The sequence below is a fragment of the Canis lupus genome, chromosome 18, assembly GCF_003254725.2.
Source record: "Canis lupus dingo isolate Sandy chromosome 18, ASM325472v2, whole genome shotgun sequence".
In the NCBI taxonomy this organism is placed as follows: domain Eukaryota; kingdom Metazoa; phylum Chordata; class Mammalia; order Carnivora; family Canidae; genus Canis; species Canis lupus.
The window spans coordinates 34,539,092-34,566,906 of record NC_064260.1 but is presented as its reverse complement, the minus strand read 5'-3'; the positions used below and the strand labels follow the sequence as shown (position 1 = coordinate 34,566,906).

The 27,815-nt window shown below is 40.3% G+C and overlaps 1 protein-coding gene and 1 long non-coding RNA gene across 4 annotated transcripts in view; one reads left to right on the top strand and one right to left on the bottom strand.

The window, feature by feature from the left end:
• Positions 1-27,815, bottom strand: part of LOC118351350 (uncharacterized) — a 36,095-nt gene that overhangs the window by 3,718 nt on the left and 4,562 nt on the right. The window contains exon 3 of one of the 2 annotated variants that reach the window (XR_004806661.2): positions 11,638-11,734. The exons of the other annotated variant lie outside the window; for it this stretch is intronic. This is a non-coding gene — a long non-coding RNA (uncharacterized LOC118351350). The remainder of the gene's footprint in view (positions 1-11,637; positions 11,735-27,815) is intronic. 2 annotated transcript variants of the gene reach the window in all.
• Positions 11-26,962, top strand: DEPDC7 (DEP domain containing 7). Of its 2 annotated transcripts, XM_025452413.3 has the most exons (10): positions 11-198; positions 2,995-3,201; positions 17,917-18,307; positions 20,506-20,633; positions 21,442-21,628; positions 24,290-24,501; positions 25,463-25,605; positions 25,996-26,121; positions 26,234-26,312; positions 26,641-26,962. In XM_025452413.3, the coding sequence occupies exons 2-10, from the start codon at positions 3,177-3,179 to the stop codon at positions 26,832-26,834; spliced, it is 1,485 nt and encodes a 494-aa protein (XP_025308198.1). In that variant the 5' UTR covers positions 11-198; positions 2,995-3,176; the 3' UTR covers positions 26,835-26,962. The 2 variants fall into 2 exon arrangements, with proteins under 2 accessions (XP_025308198.1, XP_025308197.1); XM_025452412.2 differs by lacking the exons at positions 11-198; positions 2,995-3,201 and adding an exon at positions 7,591-7,747.

Below are 27,815 nucleotides of genomic sequence, written 5' to 3'. Positions count from 1 at the left end.
GTCAAGGAAGTCCTTGTTGTGAAGGTCACATTTAAGCCAAAACTTGAAGAACAAGAGAGAAACAACCGTGTGTTTATTTGGGGAAAGAACACAGCAGGCACACTGAGCAGCTGTGCAGGGGTCCTGAGGCAGGAATGAGCCTGATGTGTCCATGGAACAGATGAAAAGCTATTGTGGCTGGAATGGCAAGATGGAAAGGTAGAGTGTGCAGAGGTTTAATCGGTGGCATCTCCAGACTTACGGTTCAAGGACTACTCTAGCAGCCTTGTTAAAACACTGAGAAGGGTGGGGGCAAAGAGAAAAGCAAGGTCAATCAGGAAGCCGCTGAAGCAGTCCAGGTAAGAGACAACAGAGACTCAGGCCAGAGTAGTAGGAAGGGAGGGAGTGGGACATGGTCAGATTCTGGGTATATTTGGAAAATGGAACCAACAGGTTTTCTCATGAATTGGGTGTAGTGGGTGACAGAAAGAGAGAAATCGAGGAGGACTTCAAGATTTTTGACCTAAGCAACTAGAGAGTTGGTTGGCACTGTCATTAACTGAGCGGGAGAAAGTTGGTGCAGAACAGATGTAGAGGGGGAAAGATCAGGAGTTTGGTCGTGCACATGATATGTTTGGGATGTCTGCTGGACAAGCAAGTGGAGAACTAGAGCCAGCAGCAGATATGAGGCTGCAGTTTTAATGAAATGCTTGGAGAAATAATTTTGGAAGTCTTCAACAAGTTTTTAAAAAACATAAGACAAAAAAAAAAAAACATAAGACTAGATAAGGGAGTAATGGAGAAGAGGACAAAGGACTGAGCCCTGGGACACTTGACCCTTAGTAGGCAGGGAGAAGAGATACAGAATATGAATAACAACCAAAAAAATAAAAATAAAAAAAAATAACCAGTGAGACAGGAGGAATAATCAGAGTACTCAGCTTTGTGTTTTATGGCTCTCGGCAAAGGCAATTCTTACCATTTTAGTTTTTGAATTTCTAAGATCATTTGAGGGGCAGCTGGGTGGCTCCGTGGTTGAGCATATCTGCCTTCAGCTCCTGGGATCGAGTCCCGCATGGGGCTCCCTGTGGAAGCCTGCTTCTCCCTCTGCCTGTGTCTCTGCCCCTCTGTCTGTCTCTATGAATACATAAAAAAAATCTTTAAAAAATAATAAAATAAAGATCATTTGAAGAGAAGTTTGAGATGCAAAGGCTATTCTTAACTGACATTGACTCTTGGGTAATATATGAATGGTATCTTGAATTCTTTTTTAATCAGAGAAATTAAAGGTTTATGATTCTTTTTAAAAATATTTATTTATTTATTCTGAGAGACAGAGAGAGAGAGAGAGAGAGAGAGAAGCAAAGACACAGGCAGAAGGAGAAGCAGGCTCCATGTAGGGAGCCTGATGTGGGACTTGATCCTGGGACTCCAGGATCACACCCTGGGCTGAAGGCAGACACTAAACCACTGAGCCACCCAGGGATCCCTATGAATCCTTTTTTAAAAAGATTTTATTTGGGATCCCTGGGTGGCACAGCGGTTTGGCGCCTGCCTTTGGCCCAGGGCGCGATCCTGGAGACCCGGGATCGAATCCCACGTCGGGCTCCCGGTGCATGGAGCCTGCTTCTCCCTCTGCCTGTGTCTCTGCCTCTCTCTCTCTCTCTCTCTCTCTCTCTGTGACTATCATAAATAAAAAAAAAAATAAATTAAAAAAAAAAATAAAAATAAAAAGATTTTATTTATTTATTCTTGAGAGACAGAGAGAGAGAGAGAGGGAGAGACATAGGGAGAGGGAGAAGCAGGCTCCCCACAAGGGCTCCGGATGTGGGACTTGATCCAGCATCCTGGGATCACACCCTGAGCCAAAGGCAGATGCTCAACCTATGAACCACCCAGGCATCCCAAGGTTTATGAATCTAACAAGTTTTGTAGCTTTAAATATCCAGTGGTAGTTTTTTAGACTTTGCACGTACTGCTTCAGAAGAAAAATAAAGCTATACACATTTTGCGGAGGGAGAAGAGAAGCACCATTTGTGAAAGAGAAAATGGTGTTGATCTAAGCCAAATTCTGTCTTAATAAAGTTATGACAATGATGGTCATAGTTTATCTCTATGTATAAGTTTGCCAGCCCAAAGTAGTCACACGACTTTGCTACAGACATTACTGTACTTTAAGTAGTAGTCATGATATATGTTAGCTTTTACTTAATTGAAACTTGTAGAGAACAAAAAATAAAACAACTGTTTAATGTAATTCACTGCTCCATGAGAAGGGTCATTGTTGAATTTTATGGTCTATATAAAGAACAAAGGGGGTGGATTGTAGATAACTGGAATATTTCTACAAAATACTTATGGTAAACATAGTTTATTCTAATTCTTTCATAGCATCCACAGCTTTCAACTAATAAGAAAACTTTAAAAGTCCTGTATTTGAAATCACATGAAGGGTAATTCATTATTAATACTAGTTGATTCCTTAATCTTCTATAATTTAAATATCCAAGTAAAATTGTACAGAAGTTTATATTAAAATTTTATGTTTATTTAAAAAAAAAAAAGCTTAAGGGTCACCTGGTTGGCTCGGTCAGTAGAGTGTGTGACGCCTGATTTCAGGTTTGTGAGTTCAAGCCCCACGTTGGGCGTAGAGATTACTGAAAAATAAAATCCTTAAAAAATAATGACAAAAATAAATAAAAATTTTAAAAACTTAGGATACACCATGATATCAAGCATACTTTGTATACAGAAAATTATACACTTGGAATGGATTTTTGCTTGATACTACATCTGAGATATTTTTTCAGGCATTCACAAAAAATTGTTGAGAGCTAAGTACTGAGAGCTAAGTACAAACTATCTTCTGAACTAAGTGCTGAGGATACAGCAGTGAAAAGACAAAAATTTCTGTGGTCTTGGAACTCACATTCATGAAAAAAGTCCTGTCGGGAAAAAGGAAACTTCGAGATTTTATTTTTTATTTTTTAAAATTTTTATTTATGATACTCACAGAGAGAGAGAGAGAGAGAGGCAGTGACACAGGCAGAGGGAGAAGCAGGCTCCATGCACCGGGAGCCCGACGTGGGATTCGATTCCGGGTCTCCAGGATCGCGCCCTGGGCCAAAGGCAGGCGCCAAACTGCTGCGCCACCCAGGGATCCCAAACTTTGAGATTTCAGAGAAGTACTGCTCAAGATGTGGTTCACTGACATCCTGCTTTGTAAGTATCAGTTGTGAATGTTAATGTGAAGATTTGTGTATTTTTACCATAATCTAAAAAAATGATGGAGATTGTCAGTGACACCACCCCAGAAGCAGGAAATCAAAAAGTGAGATGGAGGCAGGAATCTGCATTTTTTAAAAGTGTATAATGGTAGAAACCATTATCAGTAGAAAATTTAATTTTAGACTGTGATATTTATTTTCTCTCTTTTTTAAGTAAGCTCTCTGCTCAACATGGGCTTTGAACTCACAACCCCAAGATCAAGAGTTGCATGTTAAAAAAAAAAAAAAGAGTTGCATGTTCTTACAGACTGAGCCAGCCAGGTGCCCCTAGACTATGATTTTTAGAATATTTTTATCTTATTTATTTAATTAAGCAATCTCTACACCTAATGTGAAGCTCAAACTTATAACCTTGAGATCAAGAGTCACATGCTCTTCTGACTGAGCCAGCCAGGCATCCCTAGAATATCTTTTTCCCCAAAAATTTTTATTCAAATTCTAGTTCTAGTTAATGTATTGTGTAATATTGGTTTCAGGATCTAGAGTATCTTTTTTTTAAGATTTTATTTATTTATTCATGTGAGACAGAGAGAGAGAGAGAGACAGAGGCAGAGACACAGGCAGAGGGAGAAGCAGGCTCCATGCAGGAAGCCCGACGTGGGACTCGATCCCGAGTCTCTAAGATCACACCCTGGGCTGCAGGCAGTGCTAAAACGCTGGGCCACTGGGGCTGCCCTAGAGTATCTTTTTAAAAAAGTTATTCACTTCTTTTAGAGAGAGCATGCACAATTAGGGGAGGACGAGGGGGCATAGAGGGAGAGGGAGAGAGGAGAGAGAGAAGCAAACTTCCTGCGGGGTGCAGAGTCCAACTCAGGGCTGGATTTCACAATCCCCAGATCACAACCTGAGCCAAAATCAGGAATCTGACCCTTAACTGACTGAGCCACTCGGGATCCCCCAGGACCTAGAGTATCTTTAAAGTCCTCATAGACCCAAGGTCTTTGGTCTCCTTAAAAAGGCCATTTTATGGATGCCTGAGTGGCTCGGTGGTTGGGTGTCTGCCTTTGACTCAGGTCATGATCTTGGGGCCCTGGGATCAAGTCCTGCATTAGGCTCCCTTTGAGGAGTCCGCTTCTCTGTCTGCCTATGTCTCTGTATCTCTGTGTCTCTCATGAATAAATAAATTAAATCTTAAAAAAAAAAATCACCTCCCCAAAAGACCATTTTAAGGACATGCAAATCTAAATTTTTCTTCTAAATTATGAGTGGATGGATTCAAATTTGTTTAAATGAACTCATTTGAACTGACAATCTATACCAAGCAATGCAAAATACATGTGAGCAAAATCTTCCTAAGTAACAGAAGAGGGTATTTTCAGGTGTATATTAACTCTTTAAGCTTTAGAAGACTTTGTAATAGCCTACATGACTAAACATTTTATTTGCATGTCTATTTATTGTTTTTCAAATTCTACCAATAAGTGAAATCATATGGTATTTATCTTTCCCTGTCTGACTTTCTGACTTCTTGCACTTAGCATAACATCCTCTAGTTCCACCTATGTTGTCATGAATGATAAGATCTCATTCTTTTTTATGGCTAATATTCCATTATACCACTTCCTATTTATCCATTCATCTATTGAGAGACACTTAGGTTGTAAAGCTGTTATTTTTTTAAAACTCTGTATTTTGATAGAAGGATAATTAATAAATCTATTATATGCCTAACACTAGATACTAAAAGAATCTGAATGGTTAAAATATGCTCTCTGCCCTGGACAATCTTCCAGTTTTGTTAGGCAATCCACATGTGTGTGCTGAAATAATTAGGTAATATCTGTACAAGCTGGGGGAGGGCACACTAAATAGTAATATATTTGGTAAGTGCCATCGGTGGTCAGAGAGGGAATACGTCAGAGCACAGACTATCCAGTGAAGAAGGTGGGATTTGAGTTAGGCCTCCAGGGTGCCTAGAATGTGGTTAGGCAGAGAAGAGGAAATAGAGCACTTCAGGGGAGATAAATATAGCACAAACTGGCAAAAATTATTTAAGATGTTACATAAATTGTCAAAATGATCAGTAAAGTCAACTTTTTCAAAAACCCAATACTAGTGTTTGTCAAGGCTTGTTTCAGAGTTTGGTATGAGTATTTTTTTTCTCTCTCAGGCAGTGAGAATGAACATGTGTTTTTATTTAATTATGCAGCCTGGGAATGCCTGAAATTGGTCCTAAGCTGTATCTTATCTCTGTGAGCAGGACCCAACTGAGAAATCACAGAGGAAATTCCTTGAACAGAAGTGGGGCCACGTTTTACTACCACCAGGGGGAGAGAGCATATAAAAAAGGACTAACCAGTTGGCATTGTTTTCTAAATCTTCAGAACAGCAGGTATCCGGATCCGGATCCGAGGCACTAACTAAACTGTGGTTCTAGGATCACAGTGTCTTAAGTTTGTAGTCTTTGTAACAAGCACATGTATTTTCAGTATTGTATTCTTTGAACCACTCGTAGGACCTTCTTCCAATAAGCTAACCAATGAACTCCCACCTAACGCCATCCTAACTTACAACCTAATCACCCCCCCAAAAAAAACAAAAAACAAAAAACAAAAAAACCAACCTGATCACCCAGGCATCCTCCTTTTTTTTTTTTTTTTTAATTTTTATGATAGTCACACACAGAGAGAGAGAGAGGCAGAGACACAGGCAGAGGGAGAAGCAGGCTCCATGCACCAGGAGCCCGACGTGGGATTTGATCCCGGGTCTCCAGGATCATGCCCTGGGCCAAAGGCAGGCGCCAAACCGCTGCGCCACCCAGGGATCCCCTCCTTTTTTTTTTTTTTTTTTTTTAGGCACCCTCCTTCTAACCAGACATATGTTCCAGAGGTTTAAAATGATTACAAAATTCCTAAATTTGGAAAAAATGGGCAAGTATCTGGCAATTGAATTACTAGTCCCTTACATCATTCATCCTTTCAGAAGCACCCACAGCAGTGAACCTCTGGATTGTTCACCTTCAAATTCCCGTTAACAACCCTCCCTCCTCTTCTCTCCTAACCTTCACTCCCTTTGCATAGCAAACCCTGTCCCTACCCTTCTGACGGGGAGTGACTTTGGAGGCGGCACCGATCTCCTTGGCAGCTAGCCCCATGGCCAGCCAGCTACCCTCCTAACCATGACCTCTAGACGTTGCTCTCCTGGGCCAGATAAAGATTTGTTTGTTTTTTTACAGGGAGGGATGCCTGAAAAACTCCGTGCATTCGTCATCATGACATAATTTAAAGCACTAACGTTTCAGAACCAACTACTAATATTCTGAACATGACTTAGCTTATGTAATGAAATAGCTTCATGGAAGAACTTCATGCCACGGGCACCCGGAGGGCTCAGTTGGTTAAGTTTCAGATTCTTGGTTTCTGCTCAGGTCATAATTTTGGGGTCTGGAATTAGCTCTGCGCCTAACCCAGAATCTACTAGACATTATTTATTTCCCTGTTCCTCTCTCTCCAATAAATACATAAAATCTTAGAAGTAAACAAAACTCCACCACACCAGGAGCTCCTAGGTGGCTCAGGCATTAAGCTTCAGATTCAAACTCAGCTCAGGTCTTGGCCTCAGGACCTCAGCGCCCTTGGGCTCCATGCTGGGCGTGGAACCTACTTAAAAAAACAAAAAACAAAAAAACCCTCCACCCCACCGGTGAGGGCACTGAGGCACAGAGCAGTTAAGCCACTTGCGGAGTCCCGGAGTTAACCAACGGTGGCGCAGGTCGGCACCCTGACAAACGAACTGAGCCGGCGGGCACCGCCTGCGCCCAGGTGAGCTAAGCCGGCGGGCATGGCCTGCGCCCAGGTGAGCCGAGCTGGCGGGCATGGTCGGCGCCCGCGTGAGCTAAGCCGGCGGGCACGGCCTGCGCCCAGGTGAGCCGAGCCGGCGGGCACGGCCTGCGCCCAGGTGAGCCGAGCCGGCGGGCACGGCCTGCGCCCAGGTGAGCCGAGCCGGCGGGCACGGCCTGCGCCCAGGTGAGCCGAGCCGGCGGGCACGGCCTGCGCCAGGTGAGCCGAGCCGGCGGGCACGGCCTGCGCCCAGGTGAGCTAAGCCGGCGGGCACGGCCTGCGCCCAGGTGAGCCGGGCGGGCGGGGCGCTCACTGCAGCCGGCGCTCGGGAGACGCCGAGCAGCGGCGGGAAGCAGGCGGCGGCGCGGCCCCCCGGCCCGGGCTGACCCGCTCCCCACTCGGCCGCCGCGCGGGCCCCGCGCACAGCGCAGCCCGGGAGCGCACCTCTTCGCGCCCGCGGGGCTGCGGGCGACAAGCCGCCGGGGCAGGCACGTGACCCGGGTGGGGGCGGGGCTCCGGGGCGGGGCGGGGGCGGGGCTCCGGGCAGGCCCCGCCCCGTCCCGGGCCAGTTACCGGGCGGCGGAGGCGCGGGCGCCCACTCGGCGGAGCGGCGGTCGGGCTCCGGGGCGATGGCGACGGTGCGGGAGAAGGCGGCGGCGCTGAACCTGTCGGCTCTCCGCAGCCCGGCGCAGAGGCCTCCCGGTAGGTGCTGAGGACCCGGGTCCGGGCAGGGGGCGGGTTCAGGCTGCGTCCTGCGCGCATCCCGCGCCCCGCAGCCGCTCGCGCCGGTCCCGTCTGTAGGCGAGCTGGGTCCTTCTCCCGCGGGGCGCCACCCCCGCCCGCCCAGCTCTTGCCTAGTTCCGCAGCTCGAACGTCGCCGCCCTTCGCCGGCTCCCCGGTCCCCGGAGCCAGCCGCTCCCCGGCTCCCGCCTCCCCGCCCCCGGTGCCCCCGGTGCCCCCGGTGCCCCCGGTGCCCCCGGTGCCCCCGCCCGCTTGGCTCCACCGCGCGCCCCTCTCGCCCGCTCTGCTCTCCAGACTCCCTGGGAGTGACGGGCTGTTTCTGTTCGACTTGGCATTTAAAAAAAAAAAAAAGTATTCGTTATAATTTTCTGGACGAGCAGCATTTCAGTGAATAGAAGTTTGAACTTTTAAAAAATGGTCCTATGACATTCGGGGGGAGGTGTTGGTGAACTCTGCCGCCAGCCTGACCCTCTCTTTGGGGGCAGTTTGCTTGGCCTCTTTTTTTTTTTTTTGCATCTTTCTTTGAACGTCCAAGCAAATGAACGGAATGGACGATCGGTTCTAAAATTCTGATCCTAGCACATGTACAACTCAGTAAATAAAGATATTCAGATAACACTTGTCTTCCCCCCCCCCCCCTTTCTAGAGAAGTTACAACCTTTCTCCCTTTCTGTATCTGCTGTGTGGGGGTGTTAACAGGTTCCTGTCTGACAAAAACTTTTCCTTTGGAAAATACCAACCAGTGAAACTGACTCCTTCCTCCAGACGACAGTAGTCAGTGAATTGACTTAGGCCAGTTGGGTGCATCTCAATGGCTCCAGTCTTGTGTTTGATTTATAATTACTAATGCTCCTTTTAATCTTCAAAATACTAATGATAAATGGTGATGGAGAACTACGTGCCTAGGAAGGTTCGTAATATTGATCTTATTCAGCTCCAATTTAAAGAATTCAGATAAGCATATGAGGACTACATTCAGAATTTCTTTTTGTTTTACATGCTGAAGAGAAGGGATTCAGTCATCACTTGAGAATTCAAAATTGGAAACAGTCTTGGGAAATCTTTAGGCTTACTTTCTGAGTGAAAGAAATTGCCAGCTTTTCCATGATTAGAAGAAACATAGCACCCTGTCTTCTCTGACAGCTGAGATACCAGTTCTGAGCTTTGGGCATTTGTGAACAAGTTCTGAGACAGCATAAGGGAGGATGTATTCAAAATTAAATAGACGACTCTCAGAGGGAAGAGCCGAAATGCTGGTTTAGCAGATTTGAACCCAAGGAAAAGACCAGTTTCCTGCACTGCAGGTGCAGGGGGCAGAGGAGGGCCCACTGCCTTTTTTCATTTGTTTTGCTTGTTAAGAGTTGGAACCCTACCTGTTTGCATTTGTTAATCCCTCTTCCACCCTTTAGTGGCTCTGTCACAGTCCCATGGAGCACAGTAATAGGAGCCTGTGCTGCTTCTTGGTCCCTTGCTATTCGCTCTCTGTGTGCTCTGGCGAGCAGCTTTGTCTTCTTCCTTTTCTGCCTATTAGTTACTCTTCCACACCTGTAACAACCAGGGACCTGATTTATGTAGAAGAAATGAACGCTGTAAGCTAACCTTCAGCATGTATTTTGAAGATATTTGCCTTTTAATACAAACAAGAAAGTGGTACGTTCTCCTGCTATCCCTTTATACTGTAACCTAATTCTTTGAATTCACCTGGTATCACTTTTCCAAGGAGCTCAAAGTACTTCCCATATGCTATCTCATTAATCTCTATGAATTAAAGTAGGGGCCAGTGCCTACTTAGGTGGGTAGTTCCCCGAACCTATTTTAAAAGTGTTATTAGAAGATATTTCTTTTACATACTTTACCTACTTGCGGCCTTCTTTTTAGAGGCAGTCTGTCTTTAGCCTGACATCTCTAATAAATGTAAGGGGAAAACAAACTTTGGACTATCAAAACCAGTATGCAATAAAAGCATTGCATCTTGGTATCAGTGTATAGCAAGTTTTCCCCACTCAATCACAGCTGTTTATGTGAATCCCCAAAGCTCAATTCTCTACATCTGTCTGTTTTTATAAGGTTTTGGTTAATGTCCAATAGATGTTCTTTTCATTTGTCTTGACAATTCTGTGAGTAATGTTTTAAAACCTCTTGGAAAAAAAAAAATTCCTGAAACTCTCTTTAATCCTAAATGACTTAGGCTTTACATACGATTTTCTGATGAAGAGTTTTATCCTCTGGTATGGGGCACCTTGGTGGTTCATTCGGTTAAGATCGTGACCTTTGGCTCAGGTCATGATCCCAGGGTCCTGGGATCCAGAGTCCTGAGTTGGGCTCCATGTTCAGTGGGGAGTCTGCTTCTCCCTCTACTCCTCCCCCCTGCTTGTGCTCTCTCTCTCAAATAAAATCTTTTAAAAAAATTATTTTAAAAAATCCTCTGGTATGTGACACATCTGTCTTATCTGCTAGCAGTCTTTACTGTTTAAAGTTTGACATCATCAGGTGGTATGAATAGTTAAAGGATAAACTCTTTGAGGGTAGGGACTCTATCCCCTTAGTTCAGAGGAAGGAAGAAGAAGAAAGATACCTTCTCTTTTTACTTTTTTAAACCATTTTTATGGTCTTTTTTTTTTTTTAATTTCCTTTTTTTTTTTAAAGAAGCAGCTTCCTTTTTTTTTTTTTTTTCCTTTATTTATTTATGATAGTTACACAGAGAGAGAAAGAGAGGCAGAGACACAGGCAGAGGGAGAAGCAGGCTCCATGCACCGGGAGCCCGACGTGGGATTCGATCCCGGGTCTCCAGGATCGCGCCCTGGGCCAAAGGCAGGCACCAAACCGCTGTGCCACCCAGGGATCCCCCCCAACTTTTTTTTTTTTAATTTATGATAGTCACACAGAGAGGGAGAGAGAGAGGCAGAGACACAGGCAGAAGGAGAAGCAGGCTCCATGCACCGGGAGCCCGACGTGGGATTCGATCCCGGGTCTCCAGGATCGCGCCCTGGGCCAAAGGCAGGTGCCAAACCGCTGCGCCACCCAGGGATCCCTTTATGGTCTTTTTTATTCTTTTTCAAACACTTGTGTCAAGGGCTGACTTTCAATAGGTCACAGCGAGAGAGCTGCCCTGCTATGTTCAAAATCCAGACCCAGAAGCAGGGTCTTTTATGAATGGTTTAGTTCTTTTTACTTTTTAAATACATTTTTAGACTTTAGAATAGATTTAGATTTACAAAGAAGTCATGAAGTTGGTAGAGTCCTATATGCCCTTCACTGATTTTCCCTTACCATTAACATCTTACGTTAGTACCTTTGTCACAATTAATGAACCAATCTTAGCACATAATTATTAACTGAAGCCCATACTTTATTCCAGATTTCCTTAATTTTTGCCTAATGTTCTTTTTGTGTTCCAAGATCCCATGCAGGATATTATATTACATCGAGTCCTTAGGCTCTTCTAGATTCTGACAGTTTCCCCCTTTGTTTTGAGTTACACATCTGATCGTTGCAGGGTACTGATGCTAGCCTCCTGACATATATTATCTCCTGTGATCCTCACAGTGACCGAGAGACCTGGAATTAGCTCTGTTTTCAGCACAAAAGTTATGGTGTTTGCCCAAGATTGCATCATTAGTAAATGATAGAACTGAGAATAGAACCCAGGTACCTCGTGCTTCTGTCTGTGTGTATCCACAGAAACTAGCACGGTACCTGCTGCACTAACACAAGTTTTTGTGTCTAAATAGTATTCAGTCAATCCAGTTTTTGAACTTCGGGCACTGCTGACAAATTCTTTGTTGTGGGGACTGGCCTGTATTTAGCAGCGACCCTAGCCCCTCTACTCACTAAATGCCAGCAGCACTTACCCCTTCTCAGCTTCTGACAGCCAAGAACGTCTCCAGACATTGCCAGATATTTAGTTGGGAGTAAAATCATCCACTAAGAACCCCGGCATTAGCCCTCCTGTAAAAAATTTTAAAGTAATATAAATTTTCATCTACAACTAACAAGTATTAAATAACCAAATGTATTATGTATTATGTAACTGTCTATAAGGCAGTTAAATAAGTTGAACTTTTGAAAACTGTAAAGATATTTGGAAAAAAGAAGGTACTAGCTCACTGTTCAAGTTTTGTGGAAAATTGCCTAACATGAGCTATCTGAATTCTTTTTTTTTTTCTGGTGGGGAGGGGGCAATCTAATGCTCAAGAATGAAAAGGAGATTGTTACATGTTCATTTAGAAGTAGCATTTTTTTTTCATAGTTCTGTGTGTGTTTACCTTGCATTGGGATCCACTTTCATAATGTGTATATTGATCTAAGGAGGTGAATAATCCTAATTTGAAGTAATTATAGAACTGTTTTTGATCCTAAATAAGTTTCACCAGCAGGGCCACAGTTGATGTGTTCTGCAGATCATGGTTCAAGCTGATTGTCCCTTTGTAACTTTGTTTTTTATTTGTAACTTTGAATAAGTAATTTGTTGGCATGTCTGCCTTATGACTTGATTTTTAGAGAATTATTGTAATAACTCGATTATTTAATGGGTATTTATAGAAAGAAAGATAACTTAGTATTACACATATATCAGACTTCAATTTTTAGAAATTTACCTTTTTTATTGTTGGTAAACTCTTTTGGGTAAATTTCAAGTACATGCTACTGGAAAACAAAAAAAGATGAGTCTGCTTGAAAAATGAATGTTGGGATGCCTGGGTGGCTCAGTGGTTTAGCGTCTGCCTTTGGCCCAGGGTGTGATCCTGGAGTCCTGGGATCAGGTCCCACATCAGGCTCCCTGCATGGAGCCTGCTTCTCCCTCTGCCTGTCTCTCTGCCTGCCCCTCTCTCTCTCCGTATCTTTCATGAGTAAATAAAATCTTAAACAAAGAAAAGAAAAATGAATGTTAACTAGCCTAAATTTATATAGTGCTTACAAGCATGTATAGTATGTTATAGATCTAGTTTAAAACAATTTTCTAGGCCATCTTCCAAAAATCGTTTTATCTGATAAGGTCATATTTGTTCCTAAGCCTCATTTCTTACTATATTTTATGTGGTGTTCAATGTCCATATCTAAGTGGACATGGGTAGAATTTCAGTCTCTAAAATCCTATAATCAGCAGTTTAGACCTGAAACCAACCTTAAACACAGTGTTCAGCTCTTGTATCAGTAAGTGAAGAAACCAACCTGTAGAGATTAATTCTCTTATCCAGGGTTATCACAGCTGATCTCTAGACTCTTTGATCCTTCCGTCATGCTTTTAGAACATTCTTGACCAAAAGTAAATAAGGAAGCATCAGGATACAGATAGTAATGAATTTCCTTTCCTTTCCTTTCCTTTCCTTTCCTCTCCTCTCCTCTCCTCTCCTCTCCCCTCTCCCCTCTCCCCTCTCCTTTCTCCTTTCTTTCTCCTTTTTTTCCTTTCCTTCATGATTTTATTTATTTATTAATTCATGAGAGACACACAGAGAGAGGCAGAGATACAGGCAGAGGGAGAAACAGGCTCCATGTAGGGAGCCTGATGTGGGACTGAGTCCCGGGACTCCAGGATCACATGCTGAGCCAAAGGGAGATGCTTAACTGCTGAGCCACCTAGGCGTCTCTTATTATATGTATTTCTAAAAATGTTTTATTCATTTATTTGACACATGGAGAGAGAGCACAAGCAGGGGGGAATAACAGACGGAGAGGGAGAAGCAGGCTCCCTGCTAAGTTGAGGCTCAATCCCAGGACCGTGGGACCATAACCCAAAAGGAAGGCAGATGCTTAACTGACCGAGAGACCCAGGCACCCCTCTTTATTTATTTTAGAGAATGGAGAGAGGGGGTAGGGGCAGGAGCAGAAGGAGAGGGGGAGAGTGAATCTCAAGCAGGCTCCAGAGGCCCAGCACAGAGCCTAACATGTGGCTTGATCTCACAATCCTGAGATCATGACCTGAGCTAAAATCAAGACGGGGGTGGGGTGGGCAGACACCTGGGTGGCTCAGTGTCTGCCTTGGGCTCAGGGGGTGATCCCTGGGTCCCGGGATCGAGTCCCACATCGGGCTCCCTGCAGGGAACCTGCTTCTCCCTCTGCCTGTGTCTCTGCCTGTGTGTCTCATGAATAAATAAATGAAATCTTAAAAAATAAAATAAAATCAAGAGTGGGATACTTAGCCCAGTGAGCTACCCAGACACCCCAGATAGTGATGAATTGTAAGAAATGTCTAGCTCATATGCAAGTGAGGGTTGGGGACAAGCCAAAGCTGAAATTCTGATGCTGGACTTACAAAGCGCTCATTGTCTACTACTGGTTCTTGAATCCTGTTTAGAAGTCACAGTAATTTGTCTTCCTGGGCCATGGTCTGCTATACTCATATTCATTTCAGCTCTTAGATGATGATAAATAAGTTTCAAACCAGCATGTGGGATCTGTGTTCAGCTGGTGAAGTCAGCATTAAAAAAACAGGTTATCCTGGCGTGGGTTTTGGCACATGTACTTGTCAAGTGCAGGGTATATTATGTAGTAAAGTATCTGTATGAACATGAGCTAGTTTGGGTCTGTGGGTGGTGATGCTTGGGGGGAAATATCCCAGGATGCAATGTTGGGAATTAATGGTCAGTGAGAACAGAGGGGACCTGAAAGGGCTGAATTGTATCATGCCTGGAGGACTTTGGAAACACTGTGTAGCTCACAGGTGCCTACTATCCTGCTCTAACCTGTTCTTTAATCTTTTATACTGCGTTATCCAACCTGCAAAACTTCCTGATTTCCCATATTTAAGTAGCAAGTTAATACGGGGAAATTTATTCTTCTTACTTCCCCTCTGAACATTAGCCTTTTCCATGTCACTGAAGCTGTGTATGCTTTCCCTCCCACTCCCTTCTGTTGTCTTATTGATCTCCAAGTAGGAAGTGACTCAGCCTTGATTTTTAGGATTTCTGTACTTACCTACTTGTAATTTAACTGTTATGACTGATGTGTTTCAAATTTAATATCATTACCAGCCCAGAAGTCTGTTTCACTCCTACTTAAAAGGCTCTCTGATCTCTACAAGTTTGGATCTTATTTTCCTCTCCTGTCCTAATCCTGTGTACTATGGCTAGTATATAGTATAGAATTTATGATATCTTACTATATTTTAGGAATAATGACTTTTTGTTTATTGGTTGTTTTATTTAATGACTGCTGTTTTTTAAATAGCTTTGTTAAGTGTTCACAAATCTTCTTTCCTTTTCTTCTTTTTTTTTTTAGGGCTCACAAATCTTTTTTTTTTTTTTTAAGATTTTTATTTATTTATTCATGAGAGACACACACAGAGAGGCAGAGACACAGGCAGAGGGAGAAGCAGGCTTCATGCAGGGAGCCTGATGTGGGACTCGATCCCCGGTCTCTAGGATCATGCCCTGGGTGGAAGGTGGTGCTAGACCGCTGAGCCACCCAGGCTGCCCAGGGCTCACAAATCTTAAAGTTGTTTTGTTTCTTCTAATCTTATTGGCTCGCTTAAAGCTCTTTCACTTAATCCAAATCTTCCAGGAAAGGTTGATGCCGAAACTGGTGACTTACTTTTTAATATATTTACATTTGAGTACTAGAGAAAGTATAATTTACTACGTGTGAAACTGGGAGCAAGTTTGTTTAACTCATGAACCTCAATTTCTTCAAAATAAGATTATTAGTAAGTATTTCAAAGAAGTTTATCAGGATTAAACAACAGAAGGCAGAGCTTGTCCTATTTAAGTACTCAAATATTAGCTCTTATTAATAACAATATGATGAAGATTTGAAAAGAGACTAGAGAACAGACATTAAGTTCATTTAAATCTCAGCTATAATATCTACTATTTTAAGAAGTTAAGAATATTAACTGTGAATACTTCTTTTTTTTTTTTTTTTCAGTTCTTATGGCAGGAAATAGTACAGAGTTCTAGACATCAGGAATGACCTGGACATATTTTGAGATTTCATTAAATGCTCCATTCCAGCTCTATTCAGTAGATATTAAGTACTAAGCCAGTAGTAAATCTAGTTCCAGCTTGGTTTATCTAGTTGATTCTCCATAATTCAGTCCTTAAAACTGCTCACATGATATGTGGATAGCTGGCATCAATTACTACCTTCTCTGTTTAGTACTGGATTACGGAGTATCTTTAATTTTAAAATATAAAGACAGTCTTGCTTATTATTCTAAACTAACATTATAATGGATAAGTTACCCATCTACGTTTGGTATGGGAAGTATACAAATAAACAAAGGGCGTGCGCGCGTGTGTGTGTGTGTTAGTAATTTTCATGGTGAAGATGTTAAAATTTCTAAAAGTGTCCTAATGACACTGTAAGTGAATATGTGTAATGGTTCACTATGATTTATTATAATACAAAAGATGAATTCCAAATGACCCACTTAAAATTTATGACCCAAGTACATTAAGTGGAATTTTAATGTCCTTCAGGAACTTATCTTTGCTTTCATCTTGTACATTCTGTTTTATCTAAAAAGGCAGGAAGATAATTTCAGGTAGCAGTTTCTTTAATTATAGCTCTTCTTATTCCTTACAGTTGTACTGATACATAGTTTTCCTTTTTACATGACCTTAAGGGAAGTAAGGTTTTCAACTTCACTGCAGAGTATCCTAAAATTAAAGTAATACACTTAACAAAAATGGGGGCTTAAAAATTAGAACCACTGGTGAAAAAATTAGAACCACTGAATATTCAGAGGATCGTTGAAAAGTGTAACACCTAAAAAGGCATACTTTGTATTTATGTAAAAAGGGAGCCAGCCAGCCAACAAGCTGATGATTAGCTAGACTCTATTCCATCAGTTTATTAAAACCTAAGGTCCATTTTTTTTCCTTTTGTTTCTCCTTTTCTTTGTAGTTTTGCCAAAAGCAGTTTATTATAACGAGGGTAAATGTGATAAATGTTTGAAAGCATGTTTTCTTTCTTTTCTGTTTTGCTAAAATCTTGCCCAATTTCTGTGCTTTTCCTATCTCTGTGGTAGCCTGTAAGCTCCTATTGGGCAGGAACCAGTTTTCCCTGTTACAAAATACTTAACTCAGAAGCCTGCAGAATAGGAAGCTTTAAAAATACTAGTTTATTCCAACTAATTGTGTGTGTGTATAACTATACATTTATCTATTTACTGATAAATGCTTTAAAATCATATAGACCATGAGCCAAAGGCCAGTATCACCTCTTATAATAAAATGTCTGGAAGTTACACTTAATCCCTGTGAATCTATTTTCCATCTCTCAAATAGAGATTATGTCTATCTCATAGGGTTGCTAATGACCCAATACTATTTCTGTAAGGCACTTAGAGTTCTAGCACATAATTTGCAACTGCCACAAGGTCCTGCTTGATTTGTACTCCCCCACCCCAAAGACCATTTCCACTCCCTTTTCATCTCACTTCCTAATGTTTTTTCCCTGGTCACCCACTCAGGCCATGCTGGCTTTGTTCCTCCTCTCCTGGCCAAGCACTCTTACTTCTCGGGCCTTTGCTCTTTCTGTTCTCTCTGCCCTTTCCTCAAATATCTGCACAGCTTGCTTCCCGGTTTTACTCAGGCTTCTGCTTAGATATCACCTTGTCAGACCTTTCCTGACATCTCATCTGAATAGCATTCTCCTCCTCACCAGGCTTTTTTTTTTTTTAAGAAGTTCTTTTTTTTTTTTTTTTTTTTTAATTTTCATTTATTTATGATAGTCACACAGAGAGAGAGAGAGGCAGAGACATAGGCAGAGGGAGAAGCAGGCTCCATGCACCGAGAGCCAGACGTGGGATTTGATCCCGGGTCTCGAGGATCGCGCCCTGGGCCAAAGGCAGGCGCTAAACCGCTGCGCCACCCAGGGATCCCTCACCAGGCTTTATTTTTCTTCTTGGCATTCATCTAACATATACATATTGCCTCTTCCCATAAAGTATAAGTCCATGAGAACAGGGACTTTATTTTGCTCACAGTTGTATCTTAGCACATAGAACAATGTTCAGCATATAGTAGGTACTACATGTTAAATGAGTTGCTACTAATTAAAAGTTCAATAGCAAGCTGACTTCATAATAGTTCCTTATTAGTAACTTTAGAAATTGCTGCTTTTTGCTTAAGGATTGCTTAGACCTGGTTATAAATGAACAAGGCTACTCTGCGTTTTTTCCATTCCAGGTTTCAGTGTGGCCCAGAAACCATTTGGAGCCACATACGTGTGGAGCAGCATTATAAACACTCTTCAAACACAGGTGGAGGTGAAAAAGCGAAGACACCACTTAAAAAGACACAATGACTGCTTTGTTGGTTCAGAAGCTGTGGATGTCATTTTTTCTCACCTAATTCAGAATAAATATTTTGGGGATATAGATATTCCTCGGGCCAAAGTGGTGAGAGTGTGTCAAGCACTTATGGACTATAAAGTATTTGAAGCAGTTCCAACCAAAGTCTTTGGAAAAGACAAGAAACCTACATTTGAAGATAGTAGTTGCAGCCTTTATAGATTCACAACCATCCCTAACCAAGACAGTCAATTAGGCAAAGAGAATAAACTATATTCATCTTCCAGGTCAGTATATAATGTTAGATTATCTTGGGGTTGGGACTCCTACGTGGCTCGGCGGTTGAGCACCTGCTTTTTGGCTTAGGTGGTGATCCGGGATCAAGTCCCACTTCAGGCTCCTGCGAAGAGCCTGCTTCTCCCTCTGCCTATGTCTCTGCCTTTCTCTCTTTCTCTGTGTCTCTCATGAATAAATAAATAAATCTTTAAAAAAAAAAAAAGATTATCCTGGGGATATTGGCAGGATTTCATCTACTTTTCAGTGAGAGACTGACTGGCTTTATGTTGTTTTAGAAATTGTAAATTAGGCTAAATTCTGGGTCCATGGGTAAATTTGATAAAATACAGTGGACTTCTGTTTATTTGGTGTCTCCTGGAATTCTTAGTCATATTTTATATTTGGCAGAAATATTCAACAAACTGATTTTTCTACTTCAATTTACAATTACAGTGTAAAAAATATATTAGTTTATACACAAAGTGGTATGAGAACAGAAAAGGTGGAGGTAGGCAGGTAGGTTATCACTAGAATCCAGGAAATGGTGGATGTGAAGTATGAAAGACATGTGGGGCCCAGAACGCAGAGTTTCCTATGACATAAGAGTTTGCGATCCGTCATACAGATGTTGGGGAGGCCACAGAAAATGATCTTGTTTCTTAGAAAGGTCATCCTGGCAGCCATGCAGACAGCCTAACAGGGAGAGCTAGGTAGGAATCTCTTGCAATAGTGCATTCTACAGATGAGAGTGAATTAAGCAGCTGTAATGAAGAAGGAATCATTTAAAGGGAGACTGGGAGACAGAATTGTAGAACTCCGGGGCGCCTGGGTGGCTCAGCAGTTGAACATCTGCCTTTGGCTCAGGGTGTGATCCCGGAGTTCTAGGATTGAGTCCCACTTCGGGCTCCCTGCATGGAGGCTGCTGCTTCTCTCTCTGCCTATGTTTCTGCCACTCTCTGTGTGTCTTGTGAATAAATAAATAAAATCTTAAAAAAAAAAAATAGTAGAACCCAGTGCTTGAAATGGATGTATGGGATAAGTGCATAATTGGTTATTTGTCATGCAATAAAACATTTCCCTTTTATTTCCTTCAGCTAAACTGTTGTAGCAGTGACCATGTAACTGAAGCTCTTATAATTGAGATTAACCCAAAGAGTTTTAGTGCTACTTTCAGTTATTTTTAATGTATTGTGTATCAAATATTGTGTGTTTTTAATGTATAAATTATCTTAATGTAATAACTTTTTTTAATGTAATAACTTTCAAAAAGATGAAAAAATTTACCTTTCTATATAGAAAAAAGATATATATATATTTTGACATATAGGGAGGAAATTTGAGGGTAAGGCAGGGCCAAATCAGTGCTTTCCAGATGCAGGTCTACATGCTTTATCTGAAACCTTTGGGGCCACATGCATTTAGAAATTTGGAATGTTGGGGTTTTTAAAAAGATAATTTTGTACCTAGACCATCTATTAGATAACACTCCTAGAGGAGCCTGGGAGAGCATCTGGGAACCAAATGCATTAGTATTTCTACATTAGTATTTTAAACAAAATACTTCTACCAACTGGGATAAGACTAAGTCTCGGGACCAATTTTGTCACCATATGAGTTTTTTTTTTTTTTTTTTAAGATTTTATTTATTAATGAGAGACACAGAGAGGCAGAGACCTAGAGGGAGAAGTAGGCTCCTCTCAGGGAACATGATGCAGGACTTGATCCTGGATCCCAGGATCATGCCCAGAGCCAAAGGCAGATGCTCAGCCACTGAGCCATCCAGGAGTCCCACCGTATGAGTTTTGAATGAATTTTAGATTTCTCACAGCTTTTTGGGTTACAGAATTGTGGATAAAGGATTATAGGTCTATATTTGGAAAATGATGAGCACTTTCCACCAAAAAATGCCCCAGCAATAGAGATAACTGATAAAGACAGTAAGCATAATGAAGTTTGATTATGTTTTAAAATTGGAGATCAAAATTTTAGTCATTGAATTACTTAAATCTAAATATTCAAAGGAAAATTTAGAGTATATTTAGGCTTGAGAAAGAAGGTGGATGTTTTTGTATTCTACTCTTATAATTTGCATTTGTTGTGTTTTTGCTCTGAAATACATAAACTTTGTAGAAACTCTTAGCTCTCTGATAGTAAAGTATTTCTCTGGGCTTACTAATAAACATTAATTTAAAAATTAAATTCATTTTAGGTATTCGGATGCATTATTTAAGTCCTCTGATATCAAATCAGCAAGTTTAGAGGACCTGTGGGAAAATCTGAGTTTAAAGCCCACTAACTCCCCTCATGTAAACATCTCTGCAACCTTGTCTCCACAAGGTAAGTAAAGATACAAGTGAGAAATAGAAGACTAATTTCGGATAAAATTATTTAAAACTTTTCAATCTTAACCTTTATTAGAATTTAAATATTCAAAGCACAAAGAAAGAGCACACTGTGTATTAAAGCTGTTTATATTAAGTTTTAACAGAGGTCTATTATCTTTAACAAATAGATCAGTGTTGGAATTCTTGAACACTGACTTTTGTCCTATCAGCTGGAGGAGGTTCAAATCTGCAGTGTTTTTTGCTTGTAGATTTTTATTTATTTAAAATATGCCCTCAGATACTTTCTCTAACATTTTATTAGGTTAAGGAAAATTTTGAAAATTACATTCAGACATTACAGAACTTATGTTCTTCTTTGTCTGTGGCAATGGAATGTGGATTAATGACCAATTTCTACCTTCCCTCCCCCACCCCAGTTACGGAAACCCGGAGTGGAATAATCAGCCAATAGTTTCAAACCAGTTTTCAGATTGAATAATGAATCATTCTTTCTTCCAAAGTCCTTATTAACATGTTATATGACTTGATCTCTTATCTCTGCCATATTGCTTTTACAGTAAAAAGAATGACAAGAATTCCTGTCGTCCAAAGTCTGTTCTCCTACACTTTAAACAAATCTTGAATTGTTTTACTTTGTCATAAGAACCCACTTCATAAGGTTGCCTTTTTCCCCCTCCTTCTTTTCTTTTTCTTTCCTTTTATTTGGCCACAAATTTGTACCTAAGACTTGCCTAGACAAGTATTGTGGTGAGCTTTTAGTAAATACTGTTACTTTTTACCTTGTCATTTTTCCTGTGTAGTTATTAATGACATATGGCAAGAGGAAACCATTAGACGTCTCCTGCAGCTGGTAGACCTTCCGCTTCTTGACTCCTTGCTCCAACAACGAGAGGTATCCACAGTTCCTCAGCCTAAGAGGCAACCTGACTTGGTCAACAGCAGTAACTATCTGGATCGAGGGATTCTCAAGGCTTACAGTGACTCTCAGTATGTGGCAATACATTTATCTAATAATTTGAGTGTGTTTGTAGGAAGATCATAGGTCATGGTTTTAAGATAATCTTTTGAATTCTTCCGTCCACAGGATCAGATACGCGTTAGTCGTACATCAAGTGAAGAAAATGTTTTATAGTCCCATCTTCTTATCTTTGTTAAAATGTAGGGCTCTCTGGTCTTCAAAAGGACCTGCTACAAAATGAAGAGATTTGGCAAATTCTTTTTTTTTTTTTAAGATTTTATTTATTTATGAGAGACACAGAGAGAGAGATAGAGACACAGAGGAAGAAGCAGGCTCTGCAAGGACCCTGATGTGGGACTCAATCCCGGATCCTGGAATCACGCCCTGAGCCAAAGGCAGACACTCAACTGCTGAGCCACCCAAGGCATCCCACCAATTTGGCAAAATCTTTTTTTGTTTTTTTTTTCAATTTGGCAAATTCTTAGACTCATTTGATTACCTATACTTTTATGCTTCTGCAGAATATATTGAATATGTATTTTTTTATTTAACTAGTTTTATTAAAGAAATGAAAGTAACTCTTGCTCTCATATTTGACTATCATTTTTCTGAATATAAATCTTAAGGTGTAAAGGCTTAATTTCAGGTGCTAAGGGAAGTATGATTTTTTTCCGTTAAGAGGAAGGGTTCTATATTCCTTGCAACTTTGAAACTCTTCTAAGTAGAATTATTAAAGGTTAAAATCTTGTATTTTCTAGCTTATTTAATTTTTAATTATTTCGCCTCAGCAGTAGTTAGGGAGATGGGAATGTTTAAAAGGAATGGAACTTAAATTTTTCAGCTTATTATTCAACAAGTATTTAAATCATTATGATGAGCACTGTTTATAAAAAATAAAATTGAATAAATCACACCTATAATCTCCTTTTTTTTTTTTTTTTTTGAAGAGGGGGAAGTGGCAGAGGGCTAGAGAGAATCTTAAGCAGGTTCCACCCCCAGCACACAGCCCAAGGTAGGGCTAGATCTCATGACCCGGAGATTGTGACCTGAGCTAAAATCAGGATGCTTAACTGAGTCTCCCAGGTGCTCTACACATCTCTCTCTATATATATTTTAAGAATTTAAAGCATATTTCTGTCATCTAGTTTTTTTCTAAGTTTATTTTTTTTAAGACTTATTTTATTTATTTGAGAGAGAGAGAGAGCACAAGAGCAGGGAGAGGGAGAAGCAGACTCTGCACTGAGTGGGGAGCCTGACATGGGGCTCAATCCCAGGGCCTCAGGACTCTAGGACCGTGACCCAAGCCAAAGGCAGATGCTTAACCAGCTGAGCCAGCCAGATGCCCTTCTAAGAGTTTATTTTTAAATAATCTCTATACCTATCACAAGGCTGAAACTTACAACCCCAAGATCAAGAATTGTATTCTTCACCGACTGAGCCAGCTTGGCGCCCCATATTTCTACAGTTTACCTTACATTTTAAATAGAGTGAGAAATTGTGCTAGAAGTGACCTTAAAATATCATCTAGCTGCATCTTCCTATGAACTTGATAAAACTGATGTGCAGAAAGGTGACATGACCTGCCCGATAATAATGCATCTGGGTCATGGCAGAGTTAGTTCGCCTGGGTTCATAGCAGTAGAGCAACATGATTGTTTTTTTTAATTTTTATTTATTTATTTTTTCAAAATATTTTATTTATTCATAGAAACAGAGAGAGAGAGAGAGAGAGAGAGAGAGGCAGAGGGAGAAGCAGGCTCCATGCAGGGAGCCCGATGTGGGACTTGATCCCAGGTCTCCAGGATCACACCCCAGGCTGCAGGCGGCACCAAACCGCTGCACCACGGGGGCTGCCCTGATTGTTTTTTTTAAACTTTATATAAAATGCATATATTAACAAGTTGAAAATTAAAAGTTACTCATTCTGGGCAGCCCGGGTAGCTCAGCGGTTTAGCGCCACTTTCAGCCCAAGGCGTGATCCTGGAGACCTGGGATTGAGTTCCGCATCAGACTCCCTGCATGGAGCCTGCTTCTCCCTCTGCCTCTGTCTCTGCCTCTCTGTGTCTCTCATGAATAAATAAATAAAATCTTAAAAATAAATAAATAAAGTTATTCATTCTGTTTATTGAAATGTAGCATTTTTTCTGAAGTTACCGGGTTGCATTATGTTGGAAATTAATATGTTATGTTTGAAACCCTACCTTATGGTTTTCTTTTCTCTCCTAGGCAAAGTGAGAGATGATAGATTGATCATACATAAAGCTCTAAAGTATACAACATCATGTTAGAAAAATACTGGCCTAGGGGTCAGATCTGGGATCTAGTCCTGCCTGGGACCTTGAGCAAGGAACTTAATTTAAGAGTTTCTGGGCCTCTGTTGCAAATTTAAGAGTACAGACTGGATTTTGATTGATTTTTTCAGTTTATATTGTAGTGGATAGCTTCTGTTTTCACTTCAAAAAAAAAAAAAAAAAAAAAAAAGACATATGAAGCCAAACTTTTTATCTGTGATACACGATCTAGCTCTATGTTAAAAAGAATTACATATATCTATCTCTAAGTATAAAAATTTACCCTCATGGCAAACTTGAAATAGGTAGTAAATTAGGTACTGTGTGTATATATGTTATTCTTTGCTTTATAAAATAATTAAAATATATTTTAAAAAATAGTTCTTTTTTCCCCCATAGGGAAGATGAATGGCTCTCTGCAGCAACTGACTGCTTAGAATACCTTCCAGACCAGTTGGTGGTGGACATAAGCAGAAACTTTCCTGAGCAACCAGATAGGATAGACTTAGTGAAAGAACTTCTGTTTGATGCCATTGGCAAATATTACAGTGGCAGAGAACCTCTGTTAAATCATTTATCTGATGTTCATAATGGCATTGCAGAACTCTTAGGTAAGTAAGATCTTACTAAATACTGGAATTTGTCTTTTGGAGGAAACAGGAAAAAGTTAATTATCCTCAGAATTAACCAAATGGCACTGCTTCAAGCTTGAAATGGATCTGGATTAATCCCTGGAAGGTATGTTTACTTCAAAACTTCTAGGGCTCATTTGAAAAGAGGCTTTAGTAACCTCTAAAGTTATGCAGGGACTTCTGGTTGGCACAGGGAAATGCTGCCCTCATTCACTGGAAGTTTAATAAGTATAGTGTGGCAGTTCTCTTTTTTAGAAAGCACTACCATTTTTCCCCCTTCATTGTCTTCAAAATGGTAGACACTCTGTCCCTCTACCAATGAGCCAGACTGTTCCACATGGTTTGTTGAAAACAAATTGGGGGTTTCAGAGAATCCTTTCTACTTTTCTCAGGTAGAGGCAGATACATCAGTACTTTACACATATTGTATCCCTGAAATGTGTTGAATTAATGAAAAGCAGGCTGGGAATTCATTTACGAAGCCAAGAGTTTGATTTAACATCCTAAGTTAGAAATAGAAAAAAAAAAATCCTAAGTTAATTATGACAAAGATTTAGGGTATTAGTTGCCAATTTGAGAATAGGCTGCCTTGATGGTTGCTATCGATCATTTATTGTAATTACTAGTCTTTTTGTTCTATTTTGCTTTTGAAAATGGTTTTGAGGGGCACCTGGGTGGCTCAGTTGGTTAAGTCTCTATTTTTAGCTTAGGTCGTGGTCTCGGGGTCCTGGGATCAAGGCCCGTGTTCAGCTCTCTGCTCAGTGGGAAGTCTGCTTCTCTCGCCCTCTTCACCGCTCGTGTTCTCTCTGTCTCTCAAATAAATAAATAGATAATAGCTTTGAGTAAGTTGAGTGTTTAGCTTAAGCTTTACCTTGAATTTTGTTCCCTTTGAGAGTCATATTTGGTCAAAATTAAAAGCAGTTTTTTCTTTTGGCTGAAGTGAACGGGAAGACTGAAATAGCATTAGAAGCCACTCAGCTCTTTCTAAAGCTTTTGGATTCCCAAAATAGAGAAGAGTTTAGAAGACTACTGTATTTCATGGCTGTTGCAGCACATCCTTCTGAATTTAAATTACAGAAAGAAGTAAGTCTTTTGTCTAAATGTTAATTGTATTCAGTAGCCTTAATACTTACAGGACCCACATGTCAGATTATCTTACATGGGGGATCCCTGGGTGGCGCAGCGGTTTGGCGCCTGCCTTTGGCCCAGGGCACGATCCTGGAGACCCGGGATCGAGTCCCACATCAGGCTCCCAGTGCATGGAGCCTGCTTCTCCCTCTGCCTATGTCTCTGCCTCTCTCTCTCTCTCTGTGACTATCATAAATAAATAAAAAAAAAAAAAAAAAAAGGTTATCTTACATGGGCATAGGTATGTTGAAATGAATAATGGCTATTAATATTCAACATTGCCTTTTTTAAAAACTCATTCTTTTAAATATACACTATTGGGTGTGTTTTGTTTTGTTTTTATAGAGTGACAACCGAATGGTTGTGAAAAGGATATTCTCAAAAGCTATTGTTGACAATAAAAATTTATCCAAAGGCAAAACTGATCTTCTGGTACTCTTTTTAATGGATCATCAAAAAGATGTTTTTAAGGTAAAATTCTGAAGGTAGTTAAGTTGAGCTTATGTAATAGATCATTAGATTAAAATGCACTTGAATAATGTCCTGTCTCTCTTTTTTTTTTTTTTTCTTTCTTTTTTTAAAGATTCCAGGAACTCTGCATAAAATTGTTAGTGTTAAGCTCATGGCCATTCAGAAAGGAAGAGATCCAAATAGAGACACAGGTAATCAGAGAAATACTATTTTCATGGTCTACCAAAGATAAATTCCTAGTGTTTATTTGAAAGTGTTTTGCTTTAAGTAGTTGCCCTTTAATTTCAACTAAACTTTAAACTGAGAGTTATCTAGACTTAGTAGAGAGCCTCCTTCTGTCAAAAAGTAACCTGACCAAGGTTAGAAAGTCAGCAGTGCTTAGCATCTTCAGTGCATTTTACAAATTGAAAAATAAAAATATTGCTTTTTTTAAAGTTAAATCTGAGAAATAGATTCATTGACCGAACTTTTTACTTTATTTATTTATTTATTTTTAACTTTTTACTTTTAAACTTAAAGGATATATATATTGCCAGAGAATTGATCAAAGTGATTATTCTGACCGTACACAGAAGACAACCAAGGATGAACTAATGAATTTACTAAAGACTATTGATGAAGATTCAAAACTGTCTGCCAAAGAGAAGAAAAAATTGCTAGGTCAGTTCTATAAGTGTCATCCAGACATCTTTATTGAGTATTTTGGAGACTAATTTTTTTACTGTCTGTATATAATTTATGTATTTTAAGAATAAATTATGTATCCTAAGTATCTAATCACATTTGTAACCTTAGAATTCTAAATATGAAATTGTACTTAATAAAAGTTTTTTTGTATAAAGTTCCGTGTCTGAAACTGAGTATTAGATGGTGTATTGCTGTTAAGTATTGACCTCTTTAGGGTGAGCTGATTTATAATTCCTGTGCCCAATGCTTTATAGAACATCATAGAAATTTAATGTTATGACATGGCAGTATTTACATAACAAGGTATTAAATAGTAAGAAAGTCTGTAATTACAAGTTAATAGGAGTGTGGTTTTTACCTTGAGAGGTATTCCTTAAAGATACAAGCTAGAAACTCAGGCTATGATAAAGTGAATTTGCTAATTACCATAAACAGTAGACAAGTCAGAAATTGAACTGTCCTATTGATTTTGAAAATTTCAGCATCTTATAAAGCTTATTATTTATTCAAAATATGTAAAAATGAGAAAGAATAGAATAATAGAGTAACTTCCATGTACTCGCTATACAGTTTCAGCAATTGGCAATTTATGGCCAATCTCATTTAACCTATACCCCCATGTGTTCCTTGCTCCCAACCCAACAAACTTCAGACATCCTATCACTTCATCTATGAAATTTCAGAATGCATGGCTAAAAAAATGACATTAAAAAAAATAACCACAATATCATCATTACATCCACACAAACCCACAATTCTTTAATACCATAAAATATGCAGTCAATATTCACATTTTCTGCTCTTAAATGACTTTGACAGTTTATTCAAATAGGGTCCCATTAAGGGTCATAAATTGCAGTTGGTTAACGCTCTTTGTAAGTCTATTAACCTATAGGATGTTCTTTTCACTGGTCCTCCTTCCCTGTCATCAAATAAACCTAACCCAGTCAGTTCTTTAGTTTCCCACAATCTGGATTGTGCTGATTGCAAGCCTGTACTATCTCTTA

What these genes read in the sequence shown, in the direction of transcription:
- DEPDC7 (XM_025452412.2), top strand. Translation starts at nt 7,675, where the DNA reads ATGGCGACGGTGCGGGAGAAGGCGGCGGCGCTGAACCTGTCGGCTCTC. An exon ending in AAACTATATTCATCTTCCAG is followed by an intron (nt 18,308 to 20,505) that starts GTCAGTATATAA and finishes AATTCATTTTAG; the next exon opens with GTATTCGGATGCATTATTTA. An exon ending in AGATCCAAATAGAGACACAG is followed by an intron (nt 26,313 to 26,640) that starts GTAATCAGAGAA and finishes TTAAACTTAAAG; the next exon opens with GATATATATATTGCCAGAGA.